At 42.2% G+C, this 27,665-nt stretch overlaps 2 protein-coding genes across 7 annotated transcripts in view; one reads left to right on the top strand and one right to left on the bottom strand.

Annotated features, from left to right (window-relative positions):
• LOC6552819 (synaptotagmin-like protein 4) overlaps positions 1–16,077 on the bottom strand; it is a 49,858-nt gene extending 33,781 nt beyond the window's left edge. For 3 of the 6 annotated variants that reach the window (XM_026975643.1, XM_026975644.1, XM_026975645.1), the window contains exon 1: positions 15,588–16,077. The gene's annotated coding sequence lies outside the window, so the exon portion shown is untranslated. The remainder of the gene's footprint in view (positions 1–15,587) is intronic. The other 3 variants (XM_015154712.2, XM_015154706.2, XM_015154708.2) reach the window with 3 other exon arrangements.
• LOC6552820 lies at positions 7,375–9,263 on the top strand. The gene has a single exon (XM_001979935.3). The coding sequence runs from the start codon at positions 7,531–7,533 to the stop codon at positions 8,995–8,997; it is 1,467 nt and encodes a 488-aa protein (XP_001979971.1). The 5' UTR covers positions 7,375–7,530; the 3' UTR covers positions 8,998–9,263.
• Positions 16,078–27,665: the final 11,588 nt, after the last annotated feature.

The raw sequence follows: 27,665 nt of genomic DNA, 5'->3' as shown, positions 1-27,665 counted from the left end.
AACACCGGGGCGCTGGAGAAAATTGAAGCCTGCATTGTTGGCCATATTTCGTGATTAATATTTGATAAGTCCCACATGTAAACCAAACAAAATCAATACCAGGTAACTGACTTGGGGCGCGGCGAGAGTAGAAAAATGGGACAATATTGGGCTCCATGGCGGGGCAGCAAACATTGAAATGTAGCTGGACATTGGTCAGCTTGGGCCTATGGCAAATACTTCATTCAACCCACTCGATGTGTTAATATTCAAATCGGAACCACTGAAAGGATGTCGAAAAGCCATTGGCATGGGAGTCACGTAACGTGACTTAAGTTTCGAGCCTGTTTCCAAGAATTCGACTTATTGACAGACGCGCCGAAAGTTATGAAAACATTAAAAGGAACGCCCTCTCCCCAAATGCCTGGCAAGCTTTGGGTTTTTTCTCCATACCAAATATGACCAAAAAAAGGTTCACAGCCTGGGCAAAAATGATGGTGCCCAGTAAAAGGGAGAGAAGGCGGAATGTGAAATGTGAAATGCGAAATGCGAAACAAAATTGCTAAACACTTAGGCAAATGAAGCTGCGACTGCGAGCCAGGGCGCGTTTTCCGGTCGAGAGCGTCGCAAAATTTGCGTCTCCTGGTACAAAATTATAAATTTACGGCCGGCGTCTGCACAAAAATAAATATAAATAAAAAGAGTAGAGAAATGCCCGAACTGGCCAACTGGAATGGGTTGACTAACTTAACGGTGGGCGAAGGAAAAAGAAAATCGCCCGTAAAAAGCCGCCAAAATAGTTGCTTTACATTGTCTGTCCAAAGTGCTTTTCGTTGGAGATACGATTTTGAAATTCGCAGAAAAAGGTTTGCCCTTCGTCTAATTTGTTTTGTTTGTTTGAAGCACACTTCACTGTTAGTTAGGAGTGAGATTTCCCTTGTGAAATTCATTGAACGTTAAAAATGCGTCTCATTAAGAACCCACTTTAAAAGCGGTTTAAGCAATATTTATACCCGTTACTCGTAGAGTAAAAGGGTATACTAGATTCGTAGAAAAGAATGTAACAGGCAGAAGGAAGGGATTTCGAACATGTTCTTGATCATGATCAAGATGGTCATGTCCGTCTGTCCGTTTTTTTTTCCTTCCTTAATTTTAATCGCAATTTTTACCGATATTCCAGAAAATTATTAAATTTCTCTTTCGCACTAGCTAAGTAACGGGTATCTGATAGTCGGGAACCCGACTATAGCATTCCATCTTTTTTGTAATTTTTTTATGTTATGACATTGTAAAAATTCAAAAAAATTAAGAAATGTCCCAAGGCTGAAGTTCTAAACTCCATAACTGAATTTATCTTAATCGGATTTTGACTATAGCATTCTATCTTATTTTAATCTTTTTAATGGATAGCTGATATTTATAACTATGCATCACGTAACCGTTTGATTAAAATACTCTGTTTAAAGAACTTTGTCATCCGAGCAACCTCAATAAATCCACATAGCTAAGTTGTAAGTGCGAATTAAGCTTCTCCAGTTGTCTATCTTCTGCAATTTCAGACTCTGGGAGGGTCAGCTACGTCTTGCCGCCTGACCTTTGCAACCCAAATCACCAACACCCAACCAACCCCCCCACCCACAACCTCGCCCACCGATTCGTTCCCTTTGGAACCCACTTCAGACGAGGTAACCGTAAATAAAGTCGAGTCGACTTCGACGTGGAGTGCTACGTGCCGCCGACGACAAATTGTACGTGCGTAAATTGGCCGCCTGCCAAAAAGGTTGTTGACTTATGGCCAAAAGCCCGCTTGTCGGCTCACAAATTTGGCCAACCAAGTGCCGTTGCCTGGCGTTACACGACGTCTTCCGTTTTTGGCCAACACTTCACCTCAGACCCCCTCTCTCCTCACCCATGGACCATTTCCTCTGGGCAAGCGTGACAATGTTCAATTCATTGCCGCCCATTCAGAATTTTAAGTAATTGAAGGCAACGTACACGCTAACTAGCCAACAATTCCGTTTAATTATGTAATGTCCAGACGATTTATGACCCAGTCTTGGAAGGCACGGGCAAATGGTTTTGCATTTTCACGCTTTTCATCAAATTAGTTGGCCTAACATTCAAGCTGAGTCAGCAAGTGAGCGGCATTAGTTCTAGTTAAATATTATTAAATGAAATATTGCATAAATCGTTTCATCAAAGTCCATCAGCTCATTTATTAGTTTCGATCCTGAAATGTATAAAATTCTTTAGAGGAAAGGCTATAACTTTCCCGACCAAGTAATTGGTCAAACATTAGGAAAACACAATAAAGTGCACACATGGAAATTTATGTGGTGGCCCTACAAATAGGAATAAGATGCGAATAAAATCACGCTCATAAATTGTAATTTATGTTGTAAGTCCGACCAGAACGCCAGACCTTTTCCACCTTTTTTAATCTCGGTCAAACTCTAAATCCGGCAAACTCCATTGGTGGCTCAGTGGTTTGACTTGGGTGGGCGTTGTACCCGACTTTTAAATTTATACGATTATATGTGTTTGTAGGTACGTACATTTATCGCCCGAGTAGTTGGCTGTTAATTCCGCACATGCGGCGCACAAAGCGCTTTTCGTTTTTGGTTTATGTCTCTACATTGGCTGGCTGTAAAATTTATGACAACCAACTTAATTCAATTTCAGCCATGTGTCAATCAACGGCTGCATTTAAGTGGAAAGTTATGTGCAGCCAATCGAAGTCCGTACGGTCTGTGCCATTTTGTTTTGACATATTTTTAAAGCCCACATATACAATGGCTTTGTAAAAATGCCGTGCGCAGCAAAAATTGATGTTTAATTATTTACTACGAAACTAATTTCAACGAAGTCTCTGAAACAAATGAATTTCACTTGTTTGTAACCTGTGTGGGCCACAAGAAATACAAGTAGAATCGATTTTCAAAGACCATTCGATTTAACCTCTTCATATTTCCCATGTTTTCCCATGTAATTTGATATGTCAGTTCATCATTGTCAATCGGGGAACATTTAATTAAAGACGATGTCAATCCGCAGTCGAACAGTAAATTATCTGGCCCCTGTCAACCATAATTGAGCGCTGAGCTCTGCACCTGTTGAGGCCAATTTTCAATCTGGCAGCAGTTTTGGCCAACAGGCAGCTAACCTGACCCACTCGTGTCAAAGGCTTCTCAGAATACCAGAGCATATACGAGCATGTGATTCCAGAGCTCCGATGCCAAAGGCCGTAGCACTCGGTGCAACAGGCAAATCAAGTATCCGCACCGTGCTCCCCATGTGGCTAGAGGAACGTGCTCGGGTTCGTGATCTCGGACGACTGAATGCTGGGCATTAAAAATTGATTGTGATGGAAATGACAAAGGCACATTCAGCCCACCACTGCACGAGCAGAGCAAAATAACATTCACACATGTTCTGGTCCAATGAATTTAATCTATTTCGAATGGAGCTTAGAAAAATGATATTGAAAGTTACTTGTGTAAAACAGAAAAGACTAAAGCATTCGAAGAGCTTGTTTTGACTGTGTAAAGTGTAAACTATTTTAATTACAATTATTTCTTGTATAAGCAACAACTTTTCGCTGTGCACTCGATTCCACATGCCACACACGCGACCACAAATAAAAGTGTATCAATTTGATTTGCCATTCGGAAATGCCAAAATGTGGCTGTTCGGCTCGATGGAGCGACATCAACATAGCCCCGTACAACAAAGAAAGCGACCAATTTGGCAAAAGCCACAAGGAAACAAAAACCCTGACGTTGCCCCCTTCGATTTGCATTTTGCCCAGAGAGTGAATGGTTGTGTCGTGAGTGTGGATGACGAATGTGCGTACGATTGACATCGCATTTGCTGTTGCCACTGCCATTACCCATACGCAGTGTTATCACCAGAAAATACTGAAGGGGGCAAACTGAAAGCGACAGGGCGACCGGTAATTGGAAAATCATCCATTACAACCGGCTAATGGAAACTCGGTAAAATTGTCGCTAAATTCGATTAAGTGTGCAAGCATCGAGACTTCGGTATCGATGAAAAGCTTCTCTACCCATCCTCCCATATCATCCGGCCCCTCCGAAACCCACTTGTTTGTATCGCTGTTTTGGGTTTGACTGATTGCCTCCGTTGGCCTTTTTGCCTTTGCCCCACTCTGGTTTTTGGCCACCACCACAGTCAGCCCGCGCATAATTATGTAACTCAATTTGTTGGCAGGCCCGGGCAAAAGGCCATTATTTATAAACACAATTTAATTAAAATTCATTCTGTGTCTTGAACCAGAAACATCCATAGAAGCCTAACATTACAAAGCATTCAACAATTTATGGATCGGAGGATTGCCTTCTTCTGGTTTACGAAGTTAAAAGATTTGACAATAAATGAGGTGCTCTGGATCATCTACTGACCGGCATACTGATTCTGTTCCTTTGCAAATCTATCATCGGGCTACCAAAAAACTAATTGAATCTGATAGATTTGCAAAGTGTTTCTTTTTTGCTTCAACAAATTCCTTGCTGAGTCCCAGTACATGAGTTTTCAATATATTCCTGGTTTCTTTTATTTGATTAAACATAGATATTTTCCATTCAGCATCTGTACAGCAAATTTCCATTTCAACATTCTAGTAAACGTGTTTCTGCTTTGTAAGAAACTTCAAAACATGAAACTATTAGTATCACGGAAATTCCCCTTTCAGTTTCGCAAAGAACCAATGAATCCGTAAGGTATAAAACCTCTTTGTAAAATGCCATTATAGGTACCCTGAAAGGCAAATTGATATTTTCATTTTCAATAAAACATAAACGCGACCTGAGGTCGTGCCCCAAGTGAACCGTCTGTTTGTTTGTATGCAAATTATATGAAAATTGCAATTGAAACTTTGTCTTTGGCTGGCTGCCACTTGCAGTTGAAAGTTTTGCCGTATTGCTGCCGTCCTGCATCTTTTTTCCTGAAATTATTGATAGCCCCCTTTAAAGTTACGCAGACATTTCAATTTAAAATGGAATGAAAGTCAAAGTATATAAATAAAAAAAATCAACCGCACAAATCCAGCAGTCAAGTGCCTTCGATCTTGCCAGGGGGCCAAAGGGTCAAGGGGTAAAGTTTCGTTCATGTGGTTGCCCAGTGGAATAAAAGAAACCCTATGAAACCACTATATGCACGGTACATGGCGATTCAAGCACTTTCCATTGTGTACATTCCTCACTTGTCGGACATTCCGGGTCAACAAATAGCGAAAGGCTTGCCTTCGCTTGAAGAGGGTTCCCTAAATCAGTAGATATCAAAGGAGATTGCAGTTGGAATAATTCCTCGGTACTAATGCCTGCTTACGTATGTGCTTACAAAACATGATTCTGAAAGACTCACTTAATTTTACAATTTATTCTTTGGGGTTAAATGTAGAAATTTCAATGAAAAGCGCCGCGGAAAGTTCGTTGAACCAGACGTGGCAATTTTCTCCCCGAAGATGGCTTGATTAATTGACGATGACCTGGCCAAAGACTTAATGCCGAACTTCCGTGCAAGGGGCAGATATACTTATTATATCAATTAAGGTAAGCAACAATGCTTTCTATTATCACCCAGTCCAGCAATTCTGCTGTCTCATAGGGCCGGACCACCACTTTCCATCATCCATCCAACTTAATGTGCAATAATGAGTGTCATGTAATGCCAGACGCGTTCGATTCGAATTGCCAGCCAACAAACAAACAAAACTCAACTCAACAGCAGCTGCAGTGGTTACAGGAAAATAAAAGAGAAAAACGACAACAAATTAACATTTTTCAAAACTCTAAAACCCCGACATGCGTTGACACTTTCGGGTAAAACTGCGTACAATTTCAAATGCAGGCACAAAACTTTACGCGTAATTACGACACTGGGGAAAACAGGAGGAAAATAAATGCCAGTAAGGGGGGTACAAGCAAATAAATAAAACAAACCGCTGGCAAATCGCGTTCGCTGCGCCGTTGACAGTTGTAAAATGGAAAGGTTATCCGGACCCTGGTCGGCAAAAAGCATGGACAGCCAGCAAATGCGTGGAGGAAAGTGCCTTTGGAAGCTGCAGCTGCTACTGGAGCTACTGGAGATACTGCAAAAACTGCAGCTACTCATGCCCCATGCTCCAACTCAATCCCCTCCTGCCCCAGAGACTCATCCAAAGAGCTTCTGTCGTGGACAGTGACTGATGGTCTGATGGTCTGGGAGCACCGCTCTTTTCTGCCTCCAATGATTACGACGATGATGAGGACGGCGATGACAGGGCAGCATTTAACCAGCGCTCACCAGTTAGATAACTATATATAAATTATGGAAGCCAGACGATAAAAACAGTCGGCAGATCGCTCTAGAACGTCTACTATAGCTTACAACTCAGCGAAGCCCCATTTAATTGCGCACAAGCCATTCGAAATTCATAAAATTGACTTAATACGATAATTTAATTCTCCTATACCTATACCTATGTTATTACTCAAATGAAAATAATTTTCTAAGAAGTTTGAATGTTTTTATATTAATTAAAATACTATTGGACGATTATAGTTGGCTGTGTCTCAGCGTTCTGCAAATAATTGGCTTTTTATTTAAATTCCTTTTCAACTCAAAAGCTGTTTTAAATGCAAAAGAAATATTATTTCCATTGAGTGCAACGCATTCGAGCTCAGAAACTCAATCGTTTAGCTGGGTTCTGATTTCCCATACAAATTCGTATGCAAATTCATAGGTATACATTGCCCTCGGAGGGGAAAGCACTTGAGCCTTATTTTGATGCACATATCCCCATTAAGTTGGCCCCCATCGAGCTTGTGGCTCCCAATGCGCCCATGCTGAGAGGGATAGAGAGAGAGATCTCTTGGCCTCATGGCCCAAAACCCACTCAAATATGCAAATCCACTGGAAGTCCACACAGACCTCCGAATGCCCACATTCGAGTGCATGTTTCTGAGCTTCAGGAAAAGTAGTTGCATAAAGCTACAATGCCCTTCCAGAATCTCACAGAGAAAGTAATTTTAAATTACCGAAGCACCGACCTTCAATTACGGTAAGCTAGCTTATTGATATGAAGGGTATATTCTGTTATCTGGTCAATGACAGACACCAAACATCAAGAAAAGTGGCTATAATCGCAGCATGAAAATATTAGCCAGCTTTTATCTGCTTCAGTTCTTTTTTTAGTGCCCAATTTGTACAGCATTGGAAATTCCTTTTTGTTTATTTATTTATTTACCTTGAGATACATACATTCCTTTTGAGATTTAAATGTAATATTCCTTGATATTTGGCAAAGCTTTTGGCCTAAAGATTATTTTTTAGACGCATTTATCCATCCGAAAGCTGTCGGTTTAAAAAACCTGAACATTTTCTAGCGGACTTCAGTTAGTCAGTACATTTTGTTAGGTCAATAACACAAAACAGATTTTCAGTGAACTAATACCCCACAAAAGCCCTACAGAAAAAAGAAAAGGACCTTCAAATATTTTATCCCCAGTAGCTTCTATTTTAAGGTATTAACTTCGCTTTTCCCGAACCACGATGCATAAACTCCAATCGGAGTCGGATCGCGTTGTCCGTGGGGTCTGGGATAACCCGGGAGTCTCGATCTTCGCCACCGCCGCCCAGGAGCCCACGCCCAATCTGCTGAACCAGTTGAAACCAATGCCGAATGGCGAGAACGACTGTGTTTCTGAAAGGGATGTGTGCCGCATTGGCATACAGTCGTCTGTGGCGGAAGCCACCTTGTACCGACAGGTCAAACACCAGGTGGAGGAAGTAGCCGCCGTGCTCAACAGTCATCTGCATCCTGGCCAGCGGCAGGAGCAAACCGATGTGGACGTAACCCTGGCGCTAGCAAAGGAATTGGCCCGCCAGCAGGTGGAGGCCAGCAGATGCCTGCAACTCCATCGCAATGTGGAGAATCTGAGGGATCTCGAGATGGAGGTGGCCCGGGCTCACACTGCCTTGGCAGTTAAGTACAAGATCAGCCAAAATATCAAGCAGACGGTGGAAGATAAGCAGCGGGAGCGGGCCGAGGCTTTGGCGAAGCAGAGAGCCGTGGAAAAGGAGTTGCTGGAGGAGAAGCAAAGACGGGTTCAGAAGGCAGCCAGCTTTCGCAGGGATCTCATGACCCAGATCACCGAGGGTCGCACCAAGCGGATACAAGATCATCAGAAGGCCGTGGCGGAGGGTCGTCTAGAGCTGAAGGAGTGCAGGGACATAGTGGAGCAGGAAAGCCTGAAGGATGCAATTACGAAGGCGGAGCAGCGTAGGGTGCTCCTCGAATCCCTTGACCAATCGGCGGCCATGTTGAAGCAAACCCGCGAGGCCTACGCTCTGGCCCAAAAGAACAAGCCCGAGAGAGGACTCCTTGATGCCCTGGGACCCGTTACGGCGGCCTATGTGTCCAAGGCACGGAAACGACACCATCAAGAGATCGAGGCCAGGGACATAAATGCAGCTCGGCTGGGTTTCCAGCTCAGTCAGATCAAGCACGATCTGGAGTCCCGAGATAAACTGATCACCAGTCTGCTGATCCGCGAGCACAAGGCCAAGGAGAACGCGATGGCCTTGGAGCAGGCGAGAACCAAAATGGCCAAGAAGCAGGAGATCCGCGAACAGCTGCTCAGCCAGCGGGAAGAGCAGAAGTTCTTCCGCGATAAGGGAGTGCAGGATGCCCTGGTCATGCCAAAGGATCCCATGTGCTTCGGCGAACGGCAGTATCGAATGCAGGTGGCCCAGCGGGAGAACACCCGGCGATTGGATGTCCAGTGCTACCGGGACATGGCCCACATGGTGGTGGAGGCCAAAAATCACAGGAAAGCTGCCGCCCAGGAGGTGGCCGACATTATCCAGGAGGTCTACAACGTACAGAATCGCCAGGATGAGCTTGTGGCTATTGAGCGGATGAAGGTGCTATCCAAGCAGCCGCCTGAAGTTCTTTCGGCGCTCAAGAAATCCATCCTCACCGAAGAGGAAATCCAGTCTCTAAACCTTAAGAAGTAATTAATGGGTTTTCATCTTTACTCGTATTCCACGGGTAGAAAATACAAAAAAAATAGTGCTTTTGCTTGGAGTTCCCCATACCCACCTATCTTCTCTGCTTCAGATTATTATTAATCCTACGCCCCCTTGGAAGTTGGCCAATATCAAGTATACGACTACCACCTCATGTGATGCACCCCACTGGCACAGGATGTGCTTAATTTTCCATTTCGCTGCTCTGCACTTTCAAATAGACTTTACCGGCGCTGCCGGGATGGCCAATGAAATTCACTTTCTTATCCATTCTTTGGCCAGGCTTTTACAGCAGGTCAGGTTTCCAGGTTTCGTAGCCAGGCAACCGGTTTACCGACATGGCAGCTGGAAAATTTGTTTACAATAATACGGTTCGAACGCACGCAGATGGAGCGTAAGTGCACTTTGGAACCGGGACTTTGCACTTTGCTTGCGTGCGGAACCTTTACTTTCCATTTCTGGACTCATTAGCCGGCTACCGGAGGCGGCGGGCTTATATTTCATAACTGGCAGTCGAGGAAGGCTTAAGAATGTTGGCAAAGTCACTTTTTTGCCAACTATTTCGGTACCCGCTCTGGACGGCCTGCGGAAACTTTCCCTGGAAATAACTTTGGCTCCAAGTTTCAGCTTCAACGTGCTGAAGAAAAGGTATATTTATGCTTTCAGTGCACTGTAAAATATCAAAACTCATTTTGGCTGCTGCAGGCTCGAGTAATTGTTAAGGCTGCAGCCATACTATTCATACTAGTTGAACTAACTAAAGTTAGAAGTTGAACTAGCAGGAGTTCAAGGCTTAGTTTCTTTCAGTGCAGACTTACAGAAGCGACCAGCACAATCACAACCCAGTTTCTGTTTCAAGTTAAGTCTGCCGAATGGTGTGAGGTTGTTTTGTCTTTCCGACTCTGGTCATAGAGGAACAGCTTGGTTGGCAAACTTTTTATGCCGAAACTTTTTTGGGGCCAGATCTGCGAGTTGGCCAAAAAGATGTGAAGTTGTGTGCCAGGCGTGTCTGCACCTCTTCCACCTGGAAGAGCGTTAGCTACTCTAATAGGAGTTGCTTCGTCGGGTGGCTGCAAATGTGTTTGCATTGCAATGAAATTGGAAACAACGAGATCTGCAAAAGTTGAGTAATTGAGCTGATTCTGCTTCGTTGGTCACTCGAAGCGAGGAACCTTTCCTCCAACGGATTCGTGCCACAACAATCATCTGGGGGCCCCTTCTTCAGGCCAAACCAGAAAGGGGAACATTGAGAGAAAATAGCCTACTAAGTACTCGTATAGCCTAGCCCAATAAGAATTCTATAAATTGAATAAAATTGTTAATTATAACTAAACATTTTTATTCTGGGCTATGGTAATGTCTTGAAATGTGAGCCAAGTTCCAGTGCTATCCCCTGATTATAATTACAATAATTACAATATAGACTGGAATTGTAATACAGAATATACATTATTTATTGCTTATGACTTTTTCCTCTCTGCAGAGGCAGACCAAAAAAGGGAACAATGAAAGACAGGCTCTAAGACATTGAATGCGAGCCAGAGAACAAAGCAATAAAAGGCCCGAGAAGTGGGTTGTTGTTAGCTGTTTGCCTGCCATGCTGGGAATGGAAAATGGAAATGCTAAGGAAAATGAAGGAAATGCAATGTCGTTAACGTGGCTCATAGGCTTGGCTTGCTGGCTGGTTGGCTGGCTGGCTGGCTGGCGGGTGGAAATAAGGCAGGTTGGCAGCCAGTATACGCATATGCTTGACACGGAAAATGCAGTGGCTTTGCATACTAATGTCCCCGGTGCCGAAAGACAAACGGAGGAAATAGATGCTCATAAAAATTACTTTTGGTGGTTATAAAACGCCAGCAGCCACTTCCATTCAAGAGCGGCCCCTTGATCCAAAAGCCCACGCGAAATGCAGCCCACAGATATCGGTTAAAGTGGCCAAAGCTGTATATATCTTGCGATTATCATGTGGGCGCCGAGTGAAAATTGCGTGCAATTATCCAAAGATGATATCAGCATTGGCTGCCGTAAATGCACACATAAATATACGATCCATTATTGTGGCCCTTGGGGCAGCGATTTGTTTGTGTGCTTTCTTAAGCTGCGATTCGAACTGGTTTGCGCCAATCGACTGCTATAAATAAACAATTATTTTCCATGCAAAGCCAGCGAATGCGACCGCCGCAGACACTGCCATGGAATGTCACCATAGAGAATAATAATAATAGTAAGAAAATAAATAAAATTACTATGCTAATTTAGCAGACGCACTGGAATCGTGACAACAAAGTTACGCGTAGGGTTTGTTGTAATTACAATAATCATAACCATGACTAATCCATAATATCTGATTCATTCACAATAAAATTCTAGGGTTCAAGGTCTTTGCCCTTAACAAGTAGATCACAAAGTTCGTTTAGTTTCATCGGCTAACACTTGCTATCGCCGACATTCCATTAGCTTTGAACTTCTACCTTTAGGCAGCTAATGTATCCGTTTTGTGAGCGAAGCAATAATTAAATGGTTAAGTGCAGCTCAAGCTTATTCATCTGTGGCTTACTGGGTCCAGTGAGATACACTCACGTACACCAGATAGAGACAATTCAATTTAGCCAGCTTATGGCCATTGTTATGGCCATTATATCTAGCTAACATTTCAACCGCTGACCGTTGGCGTTGGCGAAACAAAATGAAATAAAACGCTTCACACTCGACTTGACTTGGGCTGGCATTCAATAAGAATTTCAGAATTCGGCGACATATTGAAGCCACTTCAGAGCAGCTGATGCCACGAAATATAAGAAATATTGGAAAATAGAGAAAAAAAGCGTGCGCAATAATAATTGTAACAGCAACAGCTAACAAATCAAAAACAACTCATACTTTGGTCCACTTTGGAGCTACTGCCACCAAAAATTGCTTACTTTATTTACTGAACTGATTTCAATGATTCTGATTCATTTATTCTCAAAGCTCATTGAAACTTAAAAAGTTTTCCATTGCATTTCCGTTGACCGCCTTCGAAGTGGGAATACTTTAAGAAGCAAAAAACTCACAGTTGTGGTCAGAAAAGTGGCGCATTAAAATAAAGAATAATACATTTTTTAATTTTAAATAAAATATACTTTATTTGTTTAGTTTCTGTACCAAGTCTAGGCTACTGACTACACCTGTACTAAAGTTATCTAAGCCATTATTGGTCTATAAAAACTTATCAATGACTGTTTAAATCAGCCCATTTTGCAGCTTGTTTACAGATTTTTCCGTCGCATTCACAAAAGTGTTTCACAGCCATTTTGGCCATTGAATTTGTCAGCACAAAAAGCGCGAAAACAAAACAAAGTCGGCGGCAGCCATTGACAGACTTGTTTTGGCCAGATTTTTGTTTCTGATTATGTGTATACTTTGTTTGACTGTCCGGCGGCTCAATTGCGCTGCTTAATGTGATTTGACCAATTTGGGTTCTGTGACCAAAGGCAGAGCGTTAATTTGCCTATAATTATTCTGGCATGTCTATGAGATAATTGCACCATCGGATCTGACGGATTATAATGAACGAATCGTGGCCAATTTCGGTTTGAAATTAAAGTCAGTAGTCAATAGTCAAGGGTATTGAATGAAACCTTTTACCGCGTTTTACCCCCTTACTTTCATCGCCTTATCTCGCGATGCATCTTCATTTGGGTTTACTTTTGATGACACTCGTTAAAACACAGTTAACCCGATTTGCATTTGGCTTGATTACACTTTTTGCGACCAGCTTATTCTGATGTGGGTTTATCACTGGCCAGACATCTAACCGGCCAAAAGCCCAACCCAAACCCAAGCCCAGAAATGCCTGACATAAAGCTAACTTACTCTGTTGTGGCAGCTGTTTTCATTTCGATAAAAATGCAAATACATCACAGAGCGAAGTGAAAGAAAAATATCGTTATTAAACTCAATAACTGTCACCGTTTCTTGCATAAATTATAATAAGTTTCTGCGGCAGGAAAAATGCTCAGTCGAACTTCTAAAAGATATTTCATGTTTGCAGCGGAAATAGAAAAAGGCCGACAGGCAAACAAGATGGAAAATTAAGGAAGCTGGCGAAATGATAATGATAAATGTTTTTCGGACCGACGAAAGCGGGCGTAGCTTGGAATGAATATTCATGAATGATTAATGAGGAAGGAGGCGTGGCCCCTAAAGGTGGGCCAAAGTCAGAACTGATGGAAAATCTCCAATTACCTCGTGCGTCGGCCAGGGTTCACAGCTCCATGGTCAATGCACCCCAACTTATCTGGAAAACTGTCAAGCTCCTTATCCCCAATCCCATGGCATACACATGACATAATGTCCAAATATTTGGATCTTGGGCACATAAATAAGTTCAGCAAGTGTGCCTTATTTTTACGGCGCATCTGATAAGCGCTCGCAACTAAGTCTATTTCAACCTTATCGCCTAGCAGAAGACAAAAGCAAGTGTACGTAATACATTTATTTCAAAACTGGCATACAAAAAACCATTAGCATTCTGGAAAAATCAGTGTCATGTCGAAAGTCAAGAATTTTGAATTTTTTATGGCCATGCGGCAAAGTGCTAATTAAACTCATCTGGCTGCCGACAGACAGAAATGCGAGATACATACGTCTCATTTTGAGAGGGCAACTTTTTCACACAGGTGACTCAAGTTCTTGTTAAACGTGTCTCTTGAAATCAGAAAATGTGGTTAGAGTGTGGGAGGAATGCCTAATGCAACTACATATATTTAAGATAAAGTGCCATTGGATTTTAACGAGTCTTTATTTGTAGTTTTAGGTGTTTGAAATGGGTTTTAAACACCTTTTCGTTGCATAGCTCATAAATTATTGAAATAAAATGGCATAAAGATATTATGATTAATGATAGTATAATCGTATAATCTGTTTTCAGTTCGCTTTGCTCAACACGATCTTTTACGAGCCTAGCACACCCTCTTCACACCTACAAGATACTTTAGTACGTGCTGAACCACTTATCTTAAGTATCTTTATCACACAGATGGTTTATTTATTTTAATGAATAAGTATTTTAAATACCTTTCGGAAAGCCATTTTTCACACCATCAAATGACGGAATTTAGATAGCAAAATAACTTATACCTTTGACAAAATTAAATGTATAATATAATTTATTTATTTGTGTCTTTAGGATACTTATTCAGTGATTCCGATTTGACTCTGTGGTTTCCAGCCAGCATTTAAAGTATATATGCAATATGATTAATACGTGCCTTTTTTCAATTCATTTCTATGACAAGCCTGAAGACTATTGTTTGAGAACGCCCTCAGGTATACTTTTATACATTTTATAAATAGGTGTATCTTTCAAATTGAGGGTCATGAAATTTTTATAAAGAGAAGCTTAAACTTTTGATTAATAATTTAATGGGTTTCTAAGCCATTGCGTAAAACTTATCGCATTATAAATATAATACAGATTACTTTTAAGGCGTGAGAAATAAAGCTTAACCTTTTAAATACATCTATTTTGTGTGATTTTCGGAGGGCAAGTGTTACATAGTCTCTTTTCCATTGACAACATTGACGACTATTGTTCGAGAACGCCCTCAAATCATTTCACACCTACAAGATACACTGCTGTATCCAACAGATACCTGCGCTATTTGTCATTGTTGCAGCGGTGAATTAGTCATGCCAAACCCGAGTTGAAAGCAAATGTTATTGCTCCTCAAACTCGTAATTCCCGCATCGCCATGGTCGCGTTGCGAATCGAGCTCCAGTTCCTAACGTATCTTGAACTTGGTAATGGTAATGGTGGGGAATCTTCGGCGATGTCACGGCGGCGGCTATGCAAACATCAAAAAGTCTCAGACGTGCATAAGAATTAAGCTGAGCTTGCAGCAAGGGAAGGTAAACAACAAGACCAGACGCGGGCTGGTTGGGGAAAAATAAAGTAGAAAACAGAAAAGTATCTGCCAGATACAAGTTCTTCGGGCGGAGTGGGTGCATCCACACACGCGTGAGCTGTGTGTTCACAATATGCCCCTCAAGAGACACATATACATATACTATTACAGCTACCGATGTAAAAACAGAAACGATGGGACAAATGTCCGGGGAAAAAACAAGGAGACAGTTAAGTATCTCGTACCTTTGCGGTGACGTTGATTCTTTGTTCTTTGACTCCGCAGCTTAATTAAATTTATAAACCGTTAAAATAATCAGAACCCGGCTGCGGATTCCTTCTGTGCAAGCTCCATCTTTAAGTTGTGAGGAAAGCAATTACAATCGCTTGTATAACCGAAGAGAGAAAGCATCTGCCCATGGTGATGTGTGCAGTTGAAAGAAAATATACATACTTTTATATCGAAGTCCAGCAAATAACGGGTTAAGTCAGAAAAATTACGTGCTGTTCGGACTATAATTTGTAATTAAAAAAGAACCAAACAATGTCTATGAATTCCAAGGGGTTATCTGATATTTGGTTCAATTTTTCTAGCCTGATTTAAAGATGAACGACTTGTAAATACCCATAACTCGAACTGAGCTTTCTTAAGCACAGATTAAATTTGTTCTTTGATTATTTTATTCTTTACCTTGCTGGTTGCGAGATACTTTCGTATTCAGCGCCGCCTGACCGCTCGTTCGTAGAAATGGCTTGTACAAACTCTGGAGATCCGCCAAATTCTGCGTTGTTTGGCAAAGAAATTATCCAATTCGTTCTCGGAGTTCGCTGGGTTCGTTGCTTTCGTTGCTGCTACTTTGCATACACAGCTATTCGATGGTGATTACAGTCGCTCCGCGCGGTATCTTCGAGATACATACGTTTCGTATTGGTGTGTATATAAATTTGATATCAGAACGAATAAAAGACACACGAAGAGGAGCACTTCTGAGGCACAGGTAGAAGGAATGAAATCGCACAAATCTTAAACCGGCAATCTCATCGCACTCACAGATACACAAACACGCACACATGTATCTTACTATTCAACAGCGGAACGGAGCGACATTCGCTCGGTTCGAGACGCGTTCGTAGACTAAAGTCGGTTTGCCAAGTCGATCGGTGGGATTTGGGATTGAAACGCGGCCAGCGGTTGAAAGCAACAGGTTGAAAGCGGCTCTTACTCTCTCTCTCTCTTGGTCAGAAATCGAGATACGCAGATACTCTGTTACTCAGATACTCAGACACTGCTACCTGAGGCGCCCTTCTCGCATTATCATTAGGCCGAATGCTCGACGGCGACGTCGCCTGCTATCAGTTTAATTACGTATGAGAAAGCCACACATTGTTCTCGTTCTCACTCTTCCTCGGGTTTTGATGCCCGGATTCGCGTGAACTGCACTAAGTTCCCAAACTGGATGCATTTAGGTGCATATTTATACACTGCCCGGCGGCAATCGGATCCCTGCAAGGGCATATTCGCTAAGGGACTAAAGTGAGTTCAGGGAAAAGTGAACTCTTGAATTTCAATATTAGTATGCCCACTATGGGAATTCATGAGCTGTCATATAAAATATTTGAGTGGCAGTACTTTCTTAGGTTTCGAATCATTAATATTTTCTTAAATTCCTTTCCCCACTGATTTTGGCCACTTCTGTGGAGTTTGAAATTAAACATAATAAAATGAAGATTGTTCTAGCTATATCAGTTAAATAGAAAGAAATTGTAAGTAAAAAAAATAAGACACACAAATTTAGGCAAATAAAATTACTTATGTGTGGATAACCATATTTATTGCAATAAAACATGTCAAAGCAAACCAAGTTAAACTTCTTGTTTGTATGCATAATTGAGTGTATGTTATTAATAGGAAAAAATGTCTCCACAAAACGAGACATGATTGCAAAACTATTTGCTTTCAGTTTGTTATTAAATTTGATTACTCAGATAAAACCTTATCACAAACAAAGCGTGCCAGTGCACATGTCTAATATCCTTAAGCTATTTGATATTTAAAACCTTTAGGCATGCGATAAATTATCTTGAAATAATCGGACAGAGAAAATAATTATACATATAAAGCTACGAAAATGGAACAAGTTTTTTGAGTGAATTAAACTTTCCGATGGAAACTTTATGGCAAAAAGTTCTGTTCTGTTTTTCATCCACAGAGTGTCCAATATCCGCCTACATATGAGTGCGATTTCACTCTTTTCCGTCCACTAACGTGTGACTTCGTGCAGAAAACATTTTCACATGCCCCCGAGTGCAGTGGAATTTGGAGTGCAGTTACAACTATAACAATAGCCAGTAATATTTGACATGCGGTACTGACAAATATCATAGTTGTTGAATTGCATTTTAAGAGTATATTTAATTATTGCTGGCCATGCGGTGTGGCGCTTTGGGAATGTTAACTGGCCCCAGAGCCATTGTTTTCCATACAAAACATCTGGCATATGTGGCGTTAATTACCAGTAGAATTGCCCCGGGCACCCCACATCAATTTACATCTAAATTGCAGTTGCTCCAGGACACCCGTGTCAGGTGATGTGTAATCAAAGCCACCGCCACAGAATCCAAGGCAGTTCTTGGTCCTTCCAGCCGGTCAACAAACTCGGTGTCACCTAATGAGCCGATCCCAGGCGATGAGTGGGCGTTAAGCGGCCAATTAAGTTGGCTGATGACCAAACCCATAAAGCCAGGTGTAATAAAAGTATACTCGTACAGCCATGCCATGGTAACTGAGGGCTTTCACAGGCCTTTTTCGCTGACTGAGCCAAAGTTTTCAGTACCCATTTTTGATGGCCATCACCGGAAAGTGGAAGTTCGCCCGACAGATGAGCAGCGATTCGCTGGCGTAGCCTAGCAGCCAGATTATAATTAAAAGTAATCAACGACATTATCAAGGCAAATGCTAAGGCCAGAACGCAGAGCATAAAGCCAAGGCTGAGCAAAGGCAAAATCCAGAAATTCTGCGGCGCAACAAGTCAAAGTAGTTGGGCCCTCGGCAGTGGAACTCTGCCACTCTCTCTCTACACATCAAAAAAATGGGAGGTATTTTGCATTTATTAAGGCACTATCTTGCGGTGCACAGTGCAATAACTTATTCCTGACCTGCTTTCTTTGAGATAGGTGTAATCACAGTTATTAGGTTTAGTTTTACCACAGTTTAGTTTTTATTTCAATGCCAGTAATAATGAATGCACATTTTATGCAATGGATAGCACTTTAATATTGTATGCCATCTACAAAGAAATACTTTTAAAGCCATCTAAGCTACAGAATAATATCTTATTGTTAAACAAACGACTAAAAACATTCAGAAGAACTTCTGTGCCGCTCGAATGCGGCTAACAAAACATTTAATTAAGTTCCCTTTGCCGGCGAATGATGAACGAGCGCTCCATTAGATTTAATTTACTCAACAAGTATTACCAACATTATCAGTGTTATTAGCTAGATGAATGTGTATTCCCCGGCACCCCCTTTCCCTCCTCCATTCGTGCCATTCGTGTATTTGCTCACTGTGCAAGTGTGTTTGTTAGCGGAAATGAAGTAAGTGTGTTGCTGCTGCCAATGTGTGTGTTGGCCCAATGCATTTAAATTTCACATTAAATCTTCTTTAAGGGGATTTCTTGGTCTAGGGACCCCATTTGCTTGCCGAAATTAAAGGCAATGTAATATAATAATATACAATTAATTGAGCGTATCATATTTCGTTTGATCTTATAATTATTGTCCTTGCAAGGTAAGGTAATTACAAGCTAATTCGACTAATATCTTTTTTATTTTCTGCTCAATTGCATTCGGAGAATATCGGATAATGGCATCGTCTCAGCCGAAGGTGAGTTGCACAGAACCAAAGATTTACAGATTTATATCAAGTTTAATCTTTATAGGATTACCCAGGAAGTCGGAGAAACATAATATTTCAAGTATAATGTATACGTACGCTGGAAAAAAGTGCAGGATAAACGCTCAAATGAACGGGGATTTTGCATAATCCAAACTTGAGCAACGCGGGCACTACAGCCCTTTTGGCTTTTGCCATTTTACATTTCTATAGAACCGTGGACTTAGTTGGCTTAATGGGAATGCTTTCATCAATTGTTGTTCCAGCTGGATCGATGTCCACCCACGGCCTGAATGAATAAAGGACATCGCAGGACCTGCCACATGTGACCTGCTGGCCGACAGCCACTTCCTTTCGCCTTTCGCCCGCTTTGCGCCCGCTGCCAATCTCCAGTGGCGCTTTTCAATTTAGCTATTTCCGCCCCAACAGTGCCCAACACGATTAAGCAATCAGAGGCGACTGTAAGGCGCTACACCCGCCAAATGAGCCAGGCCAACGAAAGGAATCGGATGGGTAGCCAACTTTGTTGCCGGCGGAAGGGATTTATGTGTTTAGATTACTTGAGCCGGCAAGGCCAATGGAACCGCTTATATGTTTATATGATGGCCGCAACAAACCAGTCATTAAAGTGTACTAAGTTGGCCAAAGGAGCAAGTACTTGTACACAATATAAGTCGTCAAAGCACGTCGACTCATTAATGACCCTCATAAATTTGTAATGCCTTTTTGCTGTGATTGCATTACGTAATATATCATAAAAATAATTAATTATGCGCCAGTAAAACTGGCTTTCCACCACCATCATTGTTTCGGGAAAATTAATTCGTTTGCAGAAGAAATTAAATTTAAAGAATGCGAAATATATCATCTCGTGCGATTGATTACCGAAATCATTATATAGCCAATTTGTACGACCAGGAAAATAAATGCTGTCGTCATTAATACACTTTGCCATATTTCTGAGTTTTTTTTTAAATACGACCAGGAAACTGAGCAGTGACTGAAGGCTTAAGGTCTGGAAATGTCGTCATGGTAAACTGAACTCATGGTATCGATTCGTAGGCCTTAAAAATAATTGTCTAAAAGCGAAAACGTGTACGAGTACTGTCAACGAATGTCGCACAAGAAGAAAAGAGGACAATAAAATTGCTTTCCATTTTGCGGCAGCGTCGGCGTGACAATGAAAACACTTTCCAGTTATTTGAATGCCAATGCAGCATAAAACTCGGATCCTACCGCACACCACCCACCACCCGCCACCCATCACCCTTCACCCACCTTCCCGACCTTGCCCCACCTGTTCCCTTTTCGGCTAACGACGCATTAAAAGCGGGTGGAAGACTCTGGAACTAGAACAACAAACAATCCAGCCAGGGTCACGAAATACACCAGCACGAGGACGAGAGTATGCCCCAAGAAATTGAAATGCAGATGGGGGAACTTAGCTGAATGGAGGGATTCCTGCCCCGCCGAAAGGGATGCTGGTAAGTACAGTAAATGCTCCCTCGGCGAACGAGCCCCTCAGGCGGTCCACAATTTAATTCCCTTTTAACTTTATATTCAGTGGAGCGCGAACGGCTTTCGTCCATCATTATTTCCCTACTTTGAACTAGCAGGAGATGAAATAGTGTACAATCGAAAGCTGCCAATTATAATGGTTTCTTCCCCCGAGGAAATTACCAGTGTGAAAATAGTTGTCTAAATAAAATAAATGTTTGGTAGAAACTAGCCATAGAAATGGCCCAAAAGTATGCTACAATGTGGTCTGACTCTACAATTACCATGTATTTTGCGTCACGGCATACTTTTAGACACTTTAAATGGTAAAATCGACGCTGTTGTGGTTTTTGTGGCTTCTTCGGCACTTGCTAATTGAATATTTAAAGCCATAAATTACATTTAATCAATATAGGCTCAACTAATCGAGACTTCACTGTAAATACGTTTAACAAAAAGGCGCCTGCCCCGAAAAATGGGAATGATTTTCCGTGCATATCAATTTAGAACATCCGGCCGGCGATGCCAAACCTGGTGGGGCTAACAGACTGGATGACTGGGTGTACGCCAGTGGCAGACGCGAGTGATTTGTCGGCCAAGTGCCTGCAGGTAAGCCATGGCATACGTGTACCAGTGGGCTTATCCCAGCGCAAAAAGGGAAGAGGACTGTGGACCGCGGAGTCCGCAGCTCGGAGCTCGGAGCTCGGAGAAGTGCCACCGCAAAAGGTGGAGCCATAAATTACGGTCTCCAAATGTGCGAAACGTGCGTTTTCCGAGGGGATTGGCGCTCGGCGCTGCCATTGTTTTTGCAGTTAATAAAAAGCTTGTTTCAAGTGCATTAGCGCTGCAGTTGGAGCGGCAAAAGCAAGTGCATTGTCTGCCAAAAACTTCTGTCTTTGTGACGCATTTAATTAGGAAAGCAAGGGAAAAGTGGAGAAGAGTTTAAGAAGAGGGAAATACCTGACTTAGTTAGTTGCGAAAGTGCAGTAAGACAGCTCGGCTCTAGGGCGAGTTTCGATTTAACTTACGAAATTACAGAGGAAAGTAAAGAAGATCGAATGAAAAAGTCCTTCGGTGGGGGAAAATGCGACACTTTCGTTGCTGACTGCGCAAAAAATAAGCTAATCAGTGAAAATTGTTCTGTGGTGCCATTTTGTGTACATTGTCGCAAAACTATTTGAATATCCAATGAACATTTGAATTCTAAGCTGATAACAGAAGTATTCATTCGGTTTGAAAGGGTGACGATATATATTATGTGGCTCAGACATTTATGGAACTACTTTCGTGATACAAGGCCTGGCATCTTTTAAGAAGTGTATTACGCGCTCACCAAAGGACTCTCTCATTGAATAGCTTTTGTCAAATCAAGTTAATTATCACTTACATCATTCTAGTGGCATCTCTCTGCCTCACCGACTCGTCCCTGTTGAGCACCTCGATGATCATTTTGCGCTCGTTTTCGGATAGATTCTCGAGGACCTGGGATGTGGCCACCGCCAGTTCGGGACCCAGTGCATCGATGGTGTCCACCGGAATGCGCTCCACACTCGACGACTCGCAACTGCTGCCCATGGTGGAGCCGTGCAGATTGTACGGTGCCATGCCGCCACCCATTCCGATTCCCATTCCACCCATGCCACCGACCATGCCCATTCCCATGGCCAGGTTCATGCCGCCGCCCATGCCGCTCATACCGCCCATGCCGCCCCCGGTTACGCCCATTCCCAGGCCAGATGCTGCAGATGCGGTGCTCGCTGTGGTCGGCACTGTGGCACTCGTGTTGCTGCCGCCGTACTGCAACATGCTGTTGCTGTTGGGCTCTCCGGCGGCAACTGCTGCTGCTGCTGCTACTGCTGCTGCGGCTGCTGCTGCCCTGTGTTTGTTGTTGGCGGTCTGGGTGGGCGTGGCGGGGAGGCGGGCGCTTCGTCCACTTGACATGCTACACCGATTTGCCAAAGGGACGACTGCAATTCCAGATTCGGTTTGTATCCAAGAGATGACGGCGTATGCAAATAGAGAGAAATGGCCGCTGGGTTGAAATGCGACTTTTTAATTTCAAACTGTGTGTTGCTCGTCCCTCGCCGCTGTTTGCCCTAAAATTTGATTTTAATTTTGTGCTGCTTTGCGGCCGAAATGCGCATCATCCTGCTGGTGGGCAAATTGATACCTGTAAAATAATATAAAAAACATTTCGCCATGAATATTCTGCAAATTCCAGCATTCTACTCGAAGCAATACAGTGCATAAACTAGACCAAAATCAGAGTAGATACTTTCCCTGCTCTTCAAACTGCCAATTAAAATGTTCAATAGTCGCTGTTCAGAAGCCAAAAAACGTAGCATATTGCAGGGAATATTTTGGTTTGCGGCCATGAATTCACTACAATCCAATTAAATCATTGAATACGCAGGAAAAGCAAACGAAAGTTCAAATGTAAAACTTTCGGAAAATCTATTAAGTTTCAATAGGATAAATGAAATAGGATAAACTGCGCCCAAATCCACCTAAAAATAAAGGCTTCTAAAGACATTGTTAAGCGGTGAGGAAAGTACATTTTTGGCCACGTATCAATATTGCAGCATTTCCATTTTGTCACTTCCCATTATTAAGTCGGTTTCTGTGAGCTCCTGGCCAGGATCACGAACCATCCGGTGCTGACCCAGTTTTTCACCGTGCTGCATAAGCCATAAATACACGAGATGATTAATTGAATATTGAACACATCGGCGTGTCGCACACACACCCGCACACTTCTGCGGGAAATTCCCTCCGTAAACCATACAAATGGCGATATGCTCGTTTACGTTAGTACATACAAGTATATGTGGATTTGTGGTGGTAACAAACGCAGAAATACACGCTTCGAGTGTAGATTTTAGATACGCGTACAACTTTCAGGAAAGGGTAAACGTGTGTGTACACACGATTTGTATTTGATAAGGTGGCAATGTTTGTGTAACCATTAAAATCGAATTACTTTGGCAAACTGTTTGCCAGCCACTGCTACGGAAATCCATTAAGATGAAAGCCCCAATAAAGTAAGACCTCAAACTTAATTGCAAAGCCGATTTAATGAGAGTTCACTCGAAATGATACTCGTGCAGTCAGAACATTATCCTAAATGAATCGTAAATGACTGGCTTATGAAGGTGTCAATATACCAATTAGGCAGTCCAATTAAATGATGTGTAATCAAATATTATTTAAGGTTTTACCGTAATGTAACATAGCAATTAATCAATTCAATTATTTATATTTACCATTTAATTAAACCTAACTGGTTGGTAAAGGATTTTTATTTATCAAAAAAGCTTGTGGAAAGTTAGTCAATAAAGCAATAATATTTTCCCATCTTCTGTATATACAACTAACTTTATTTTTATGCAAAGCTAAATAATAACCCTTTACCGCATTTTAACATTTGTCTTTCATTATTTAAATATGGGCGCAATAATTACGGTTTCATTAATTTTGTGTATTAGTGACGAGCAGTTTTTGCAAGTATAAGGCTCTATAGCACACAAATAGTTAAGTTAAGTAAATTAAATTTATATATATTTTCATTTTTTGTATATGTATACAAGTATATATAAGCTAGAGAGCTGAAGAGAGTAACTGATTTTCGGCCACTTGTCGACGGCACTGCCACCTGTTACTGTCATTCAGGTGGGTTGACTCTAGTGGTCCTCGTGGCGCAGTTTAAACAAAAGGCACAGTCCTCCATGTTCAATTTAATTTCTCTGAATAGTTGGCCCTTTTGTGTGTGAGCGTCTGTGTGTGTGTGTGTGTGGGTTTGCGTGGGTATGTGAGCAGCGCAACAGCAACAGTCAAAAGACATTTAAATGACAATGACAGTTTCAGCGTGGCGGCCCAGAAAAGGACAAAAGCGGTGCTTGATTGGCAAGGAGCTGGCGGGGGCAGCGGGGCAGCGGAGCAGGCCGGCATGCAAAGTCCAACAGTTTTATCGACTTCACGAGTGCCACACAAACGCACCCACACACACAACCACGCACGCACACACGCACACAGGCACAGACACACAGCCACTCACACACACTCGCTAAGACGCCTTCCGGCATTGCTGACAAAAGCGCTCATTTCAGGTGGGGTAGGTGCAAATGGAAAAATAAAACGGAAAATTGAAAATGTCATAAAGTTACGCCATGAGAAAGGAAAACACAGGAAGATATGTTTATGTGTACATATATTTGCATTTGAAATCTGAGGGACAGCTTTTAATATCCTTAAACTAAGAACGTGGGCCTTATTGTGAAGGATTTACATAGCAGGTAACATACATCATATTCCTAAGTTCATTTGACATAAATGTCAGAGTTTTCTTATTATTGCTCCCCTTTATTAGCCTTATTTCTTTCTGTGCATGCGTGCATCGCGAACTTGCTAACCGGCTGACTGACAGGCAAGCAGGCAGACAGGACTAAGGACATGCGATATGGCAGCAGAGCATCAATTGTGCCGTGCTGACGCTGCTTAGAAGATGAGAATCCTTCGGATCCCGTCCACCAATATCCTGCATACCCATGATGGATGCATCGCATGTGCACAACTGACGCCCGACTGCGTGCAGTGAAAATGTAATTAAGCATTTGATGCTGCCACCTGGCTCGTCTTAAATTCTTGTTGCACAGTGTAGGGATATCGGGAAGTCTTTTGTATCGCAGCATTCTTTTTCCCATATAAAAAGACTCTAAACAACATTCATAAGCTTTCAGCTTTAAAATTTTATATTTGTCGTGCTTAATAATTGTCCATTTTGCTTATTGAATTTGTAGCTATTTTCAGTGTTCTTACACTAACCTCAGTTGTTGAAGCGCTATACCTCACAGCACGTTTTCTTAATCAAGAAGGAGATGCACCTACGTGCAGGCTGGTGACGTCTTGTATGGCTCTTTTTTTAATTTACACTTGCTGAATTTTTAATGATGCATGTGCCAGCGTTGCGTATACGTAATGTGCAAAGGATCTGGATACGTATTATCCGCCTCTGCACACAGGCACATCCACACAAACCAGCCAGGGGCTAAGGATAAGGATGCCTCTTGTGAAGCAAGTCCCAATACCAAATTCCAAATGCGCCGGGATGCCAGGCAACGACTATTTTTAGAAGGGAAAATCCATTGAGACCTACAGACAAAGGAGAGAGCTTCCGGAATACGCAGCTCGGTCCTGGTAATTGAATTTGACTTGGACCGACGACAATCAATATTGAGACAAGGATGCCACAGGAAGACCGTGATGTCTCATCCGGCTAATGGCTGTGTGCCGTTCCCATTTGGTTTCGTGCGGATAGATGAGAGATTAATATGCACATTGCACATACGTCACGTTGACCAAGCATTAAACGTTCGAGCTGCAATGCAGCGGCACGTCATGAATAACCAAAACAGGACGAAGGCCAACAAACAGTATCTGCCATTCAATGTTTCACTGTCATTATCAAACAACTCGATGGAAAGGTCACTAACTGTGCAAGCAGTAGACAGTCCAGGGTCAAAGTCAACTTCCCCGAATGCGGAGAGCACAAAAGGGAAGCCAGGACATGTCGAAGGATACTACTAGACTGTCTGTCACATCAAAGATAAATATGCAACAGTCTGCCAAAGGGGAGAGCAAACAATGAATCGGGATTCTAGGACTTGAAGCTGCCACACACACCATGTCACAGAATGTGGGGCAATGGGAAAAATAAGAAATAAAATACAAAAATCCTCTTTCAATACAGTCCCGACTGAGCATATAATAAATTCCATAATTTTTGCCATCTTAAATAAAAAGCCCTGATAAAAGTTGCTAAAAGGAGTGGCAATAGTTTGCTTTTCAAACTAAGTTTCAAAACGCAAGATGTATTGCTCAATTGGATTTCAAAGGCAATATGATATAGTAAAATGCTTATCCTGCTTACCCAAAATTCATGGTACATTTTCTTTCAATTTGGCAGCAGTTTTTTGCCAAAGCCATTTCACAGGGCTGACTAAGTGGCTCATTGGCCAGGTCGGCACCAGAATCGAGCACACACATAGCGCAATCAATGTCAAAGTGTCGCATAAGCGAATACACAAAAAGTCCGTGAAACACAGATAGATATGAGCTGCCATGAAGAAGTGAGTAGTAAGCCTGGGTGAGTGTGTACGAGTATACTGTGTATATTTCTAGCCCCGTGTCCCAGAAACGCCTTTTTGCCCTCCTTAGGGGGGCATATATTACTATAAAATAAGCGTTAAGCATGACTGCAGGGAGTGGGAAATGGGGAAAAGTCTGGTTACACCCCCAGTACCTATGTACGTACGAACATTAAGCGTCTAACTTGCTGGTGTCAAGTGCTTGTCGACAAGCTTGTCTCTCTGGTTCACAACATTGACTACTTGGAGCGGCCAAGGGCAGCTGGAAACCGGGGTATCCGGGGAGAACGCCAGGCAAACTCTGTGACAAGTGAGAAGTCATTTGTTTTTCGGCACAGTTGGCTCAAGCTCAAGGATTACCGGTGGCCGTTAAGCCTCTTACGCTTACAAAACTGTGGTCATAATAATCTTATTAGGTCAAGACAACAGCGACTCAATATTATGTGTAGACAATGCTTCATCGACAATATGTTTCCCATTTAAGTAAATGTATCTATATAAATTCATCTATATGGGAAGACACACTTTCAAGATTAATATTCGCCACAAGCTCACTTGCATAATTGTGCTTCAGCTAAGTTCTAAGATACGTCAAGCTGTGCAGCTCGGAACAAGAAAATAGTTTCAGTGGAATGCCTATTAAAACTTTGGTTGATAGCTAGTCAATTCGCTGTTTTCAACAGCTAACAACTTTGCCGGTCTAGTCGTAGCAATAATTACATAAAATCGCCTATAAATTATTCCGTGAATAATATACTTCGTCGGGAAAGTTTTGGGACTACCAAATTCAGACCAAGTTCAAAATTAGAACATCGATTTTGTGTCAATGAACTGCTGAGCTGAGTCCAAAAACCTAACCACAGCCGATTTTTACGTTTAAGTTCAGTGGAGGCGGAACCCTAGTTTGCGGTGGGCAATTGCGTGACTCGGTATGCACCAATCCCATGACCCACATGCACTCATTAATTATTAAATCACATACGTAGGGGCTTAAGCAGGGAACCAAAATCATCTCCGAGGAAATCCACAGCGACAACAAATCGAAGGCAATTCACATACGAATTACGGACATAAATATTTAAGCAGTGCAACTGCTTCCGGCCATTTCCACTTCGATTGGAGCTGCGGTTTAGTTTAAATCAATGGTGAAACACTTGGAGAACACTCTACAATATCTAATTGAATTCTGTTAATTAAAATTTTTAGCTCTGACTTTAACGAAATCCCTCGTCGT

This window comes from Drosophila erecta, unplaced genomic scaffold (assembly GCF_003286155.1).
Source record: "Drosophila erecta strain 14021-0224.00,06,07 unplaced genomic scaffold, DereRS2 tig00000000-arrow-pilon, whole genome shotgun sequence".
NCBI lineage: Eukaryota > Metazoa > Arthropoda > Insecta > Diptera > Drosophilidae > Drosophila > Drosophila erecta.
This window is presented reverse-complemented; position numbering and strand designations above follow the sequence as displayed.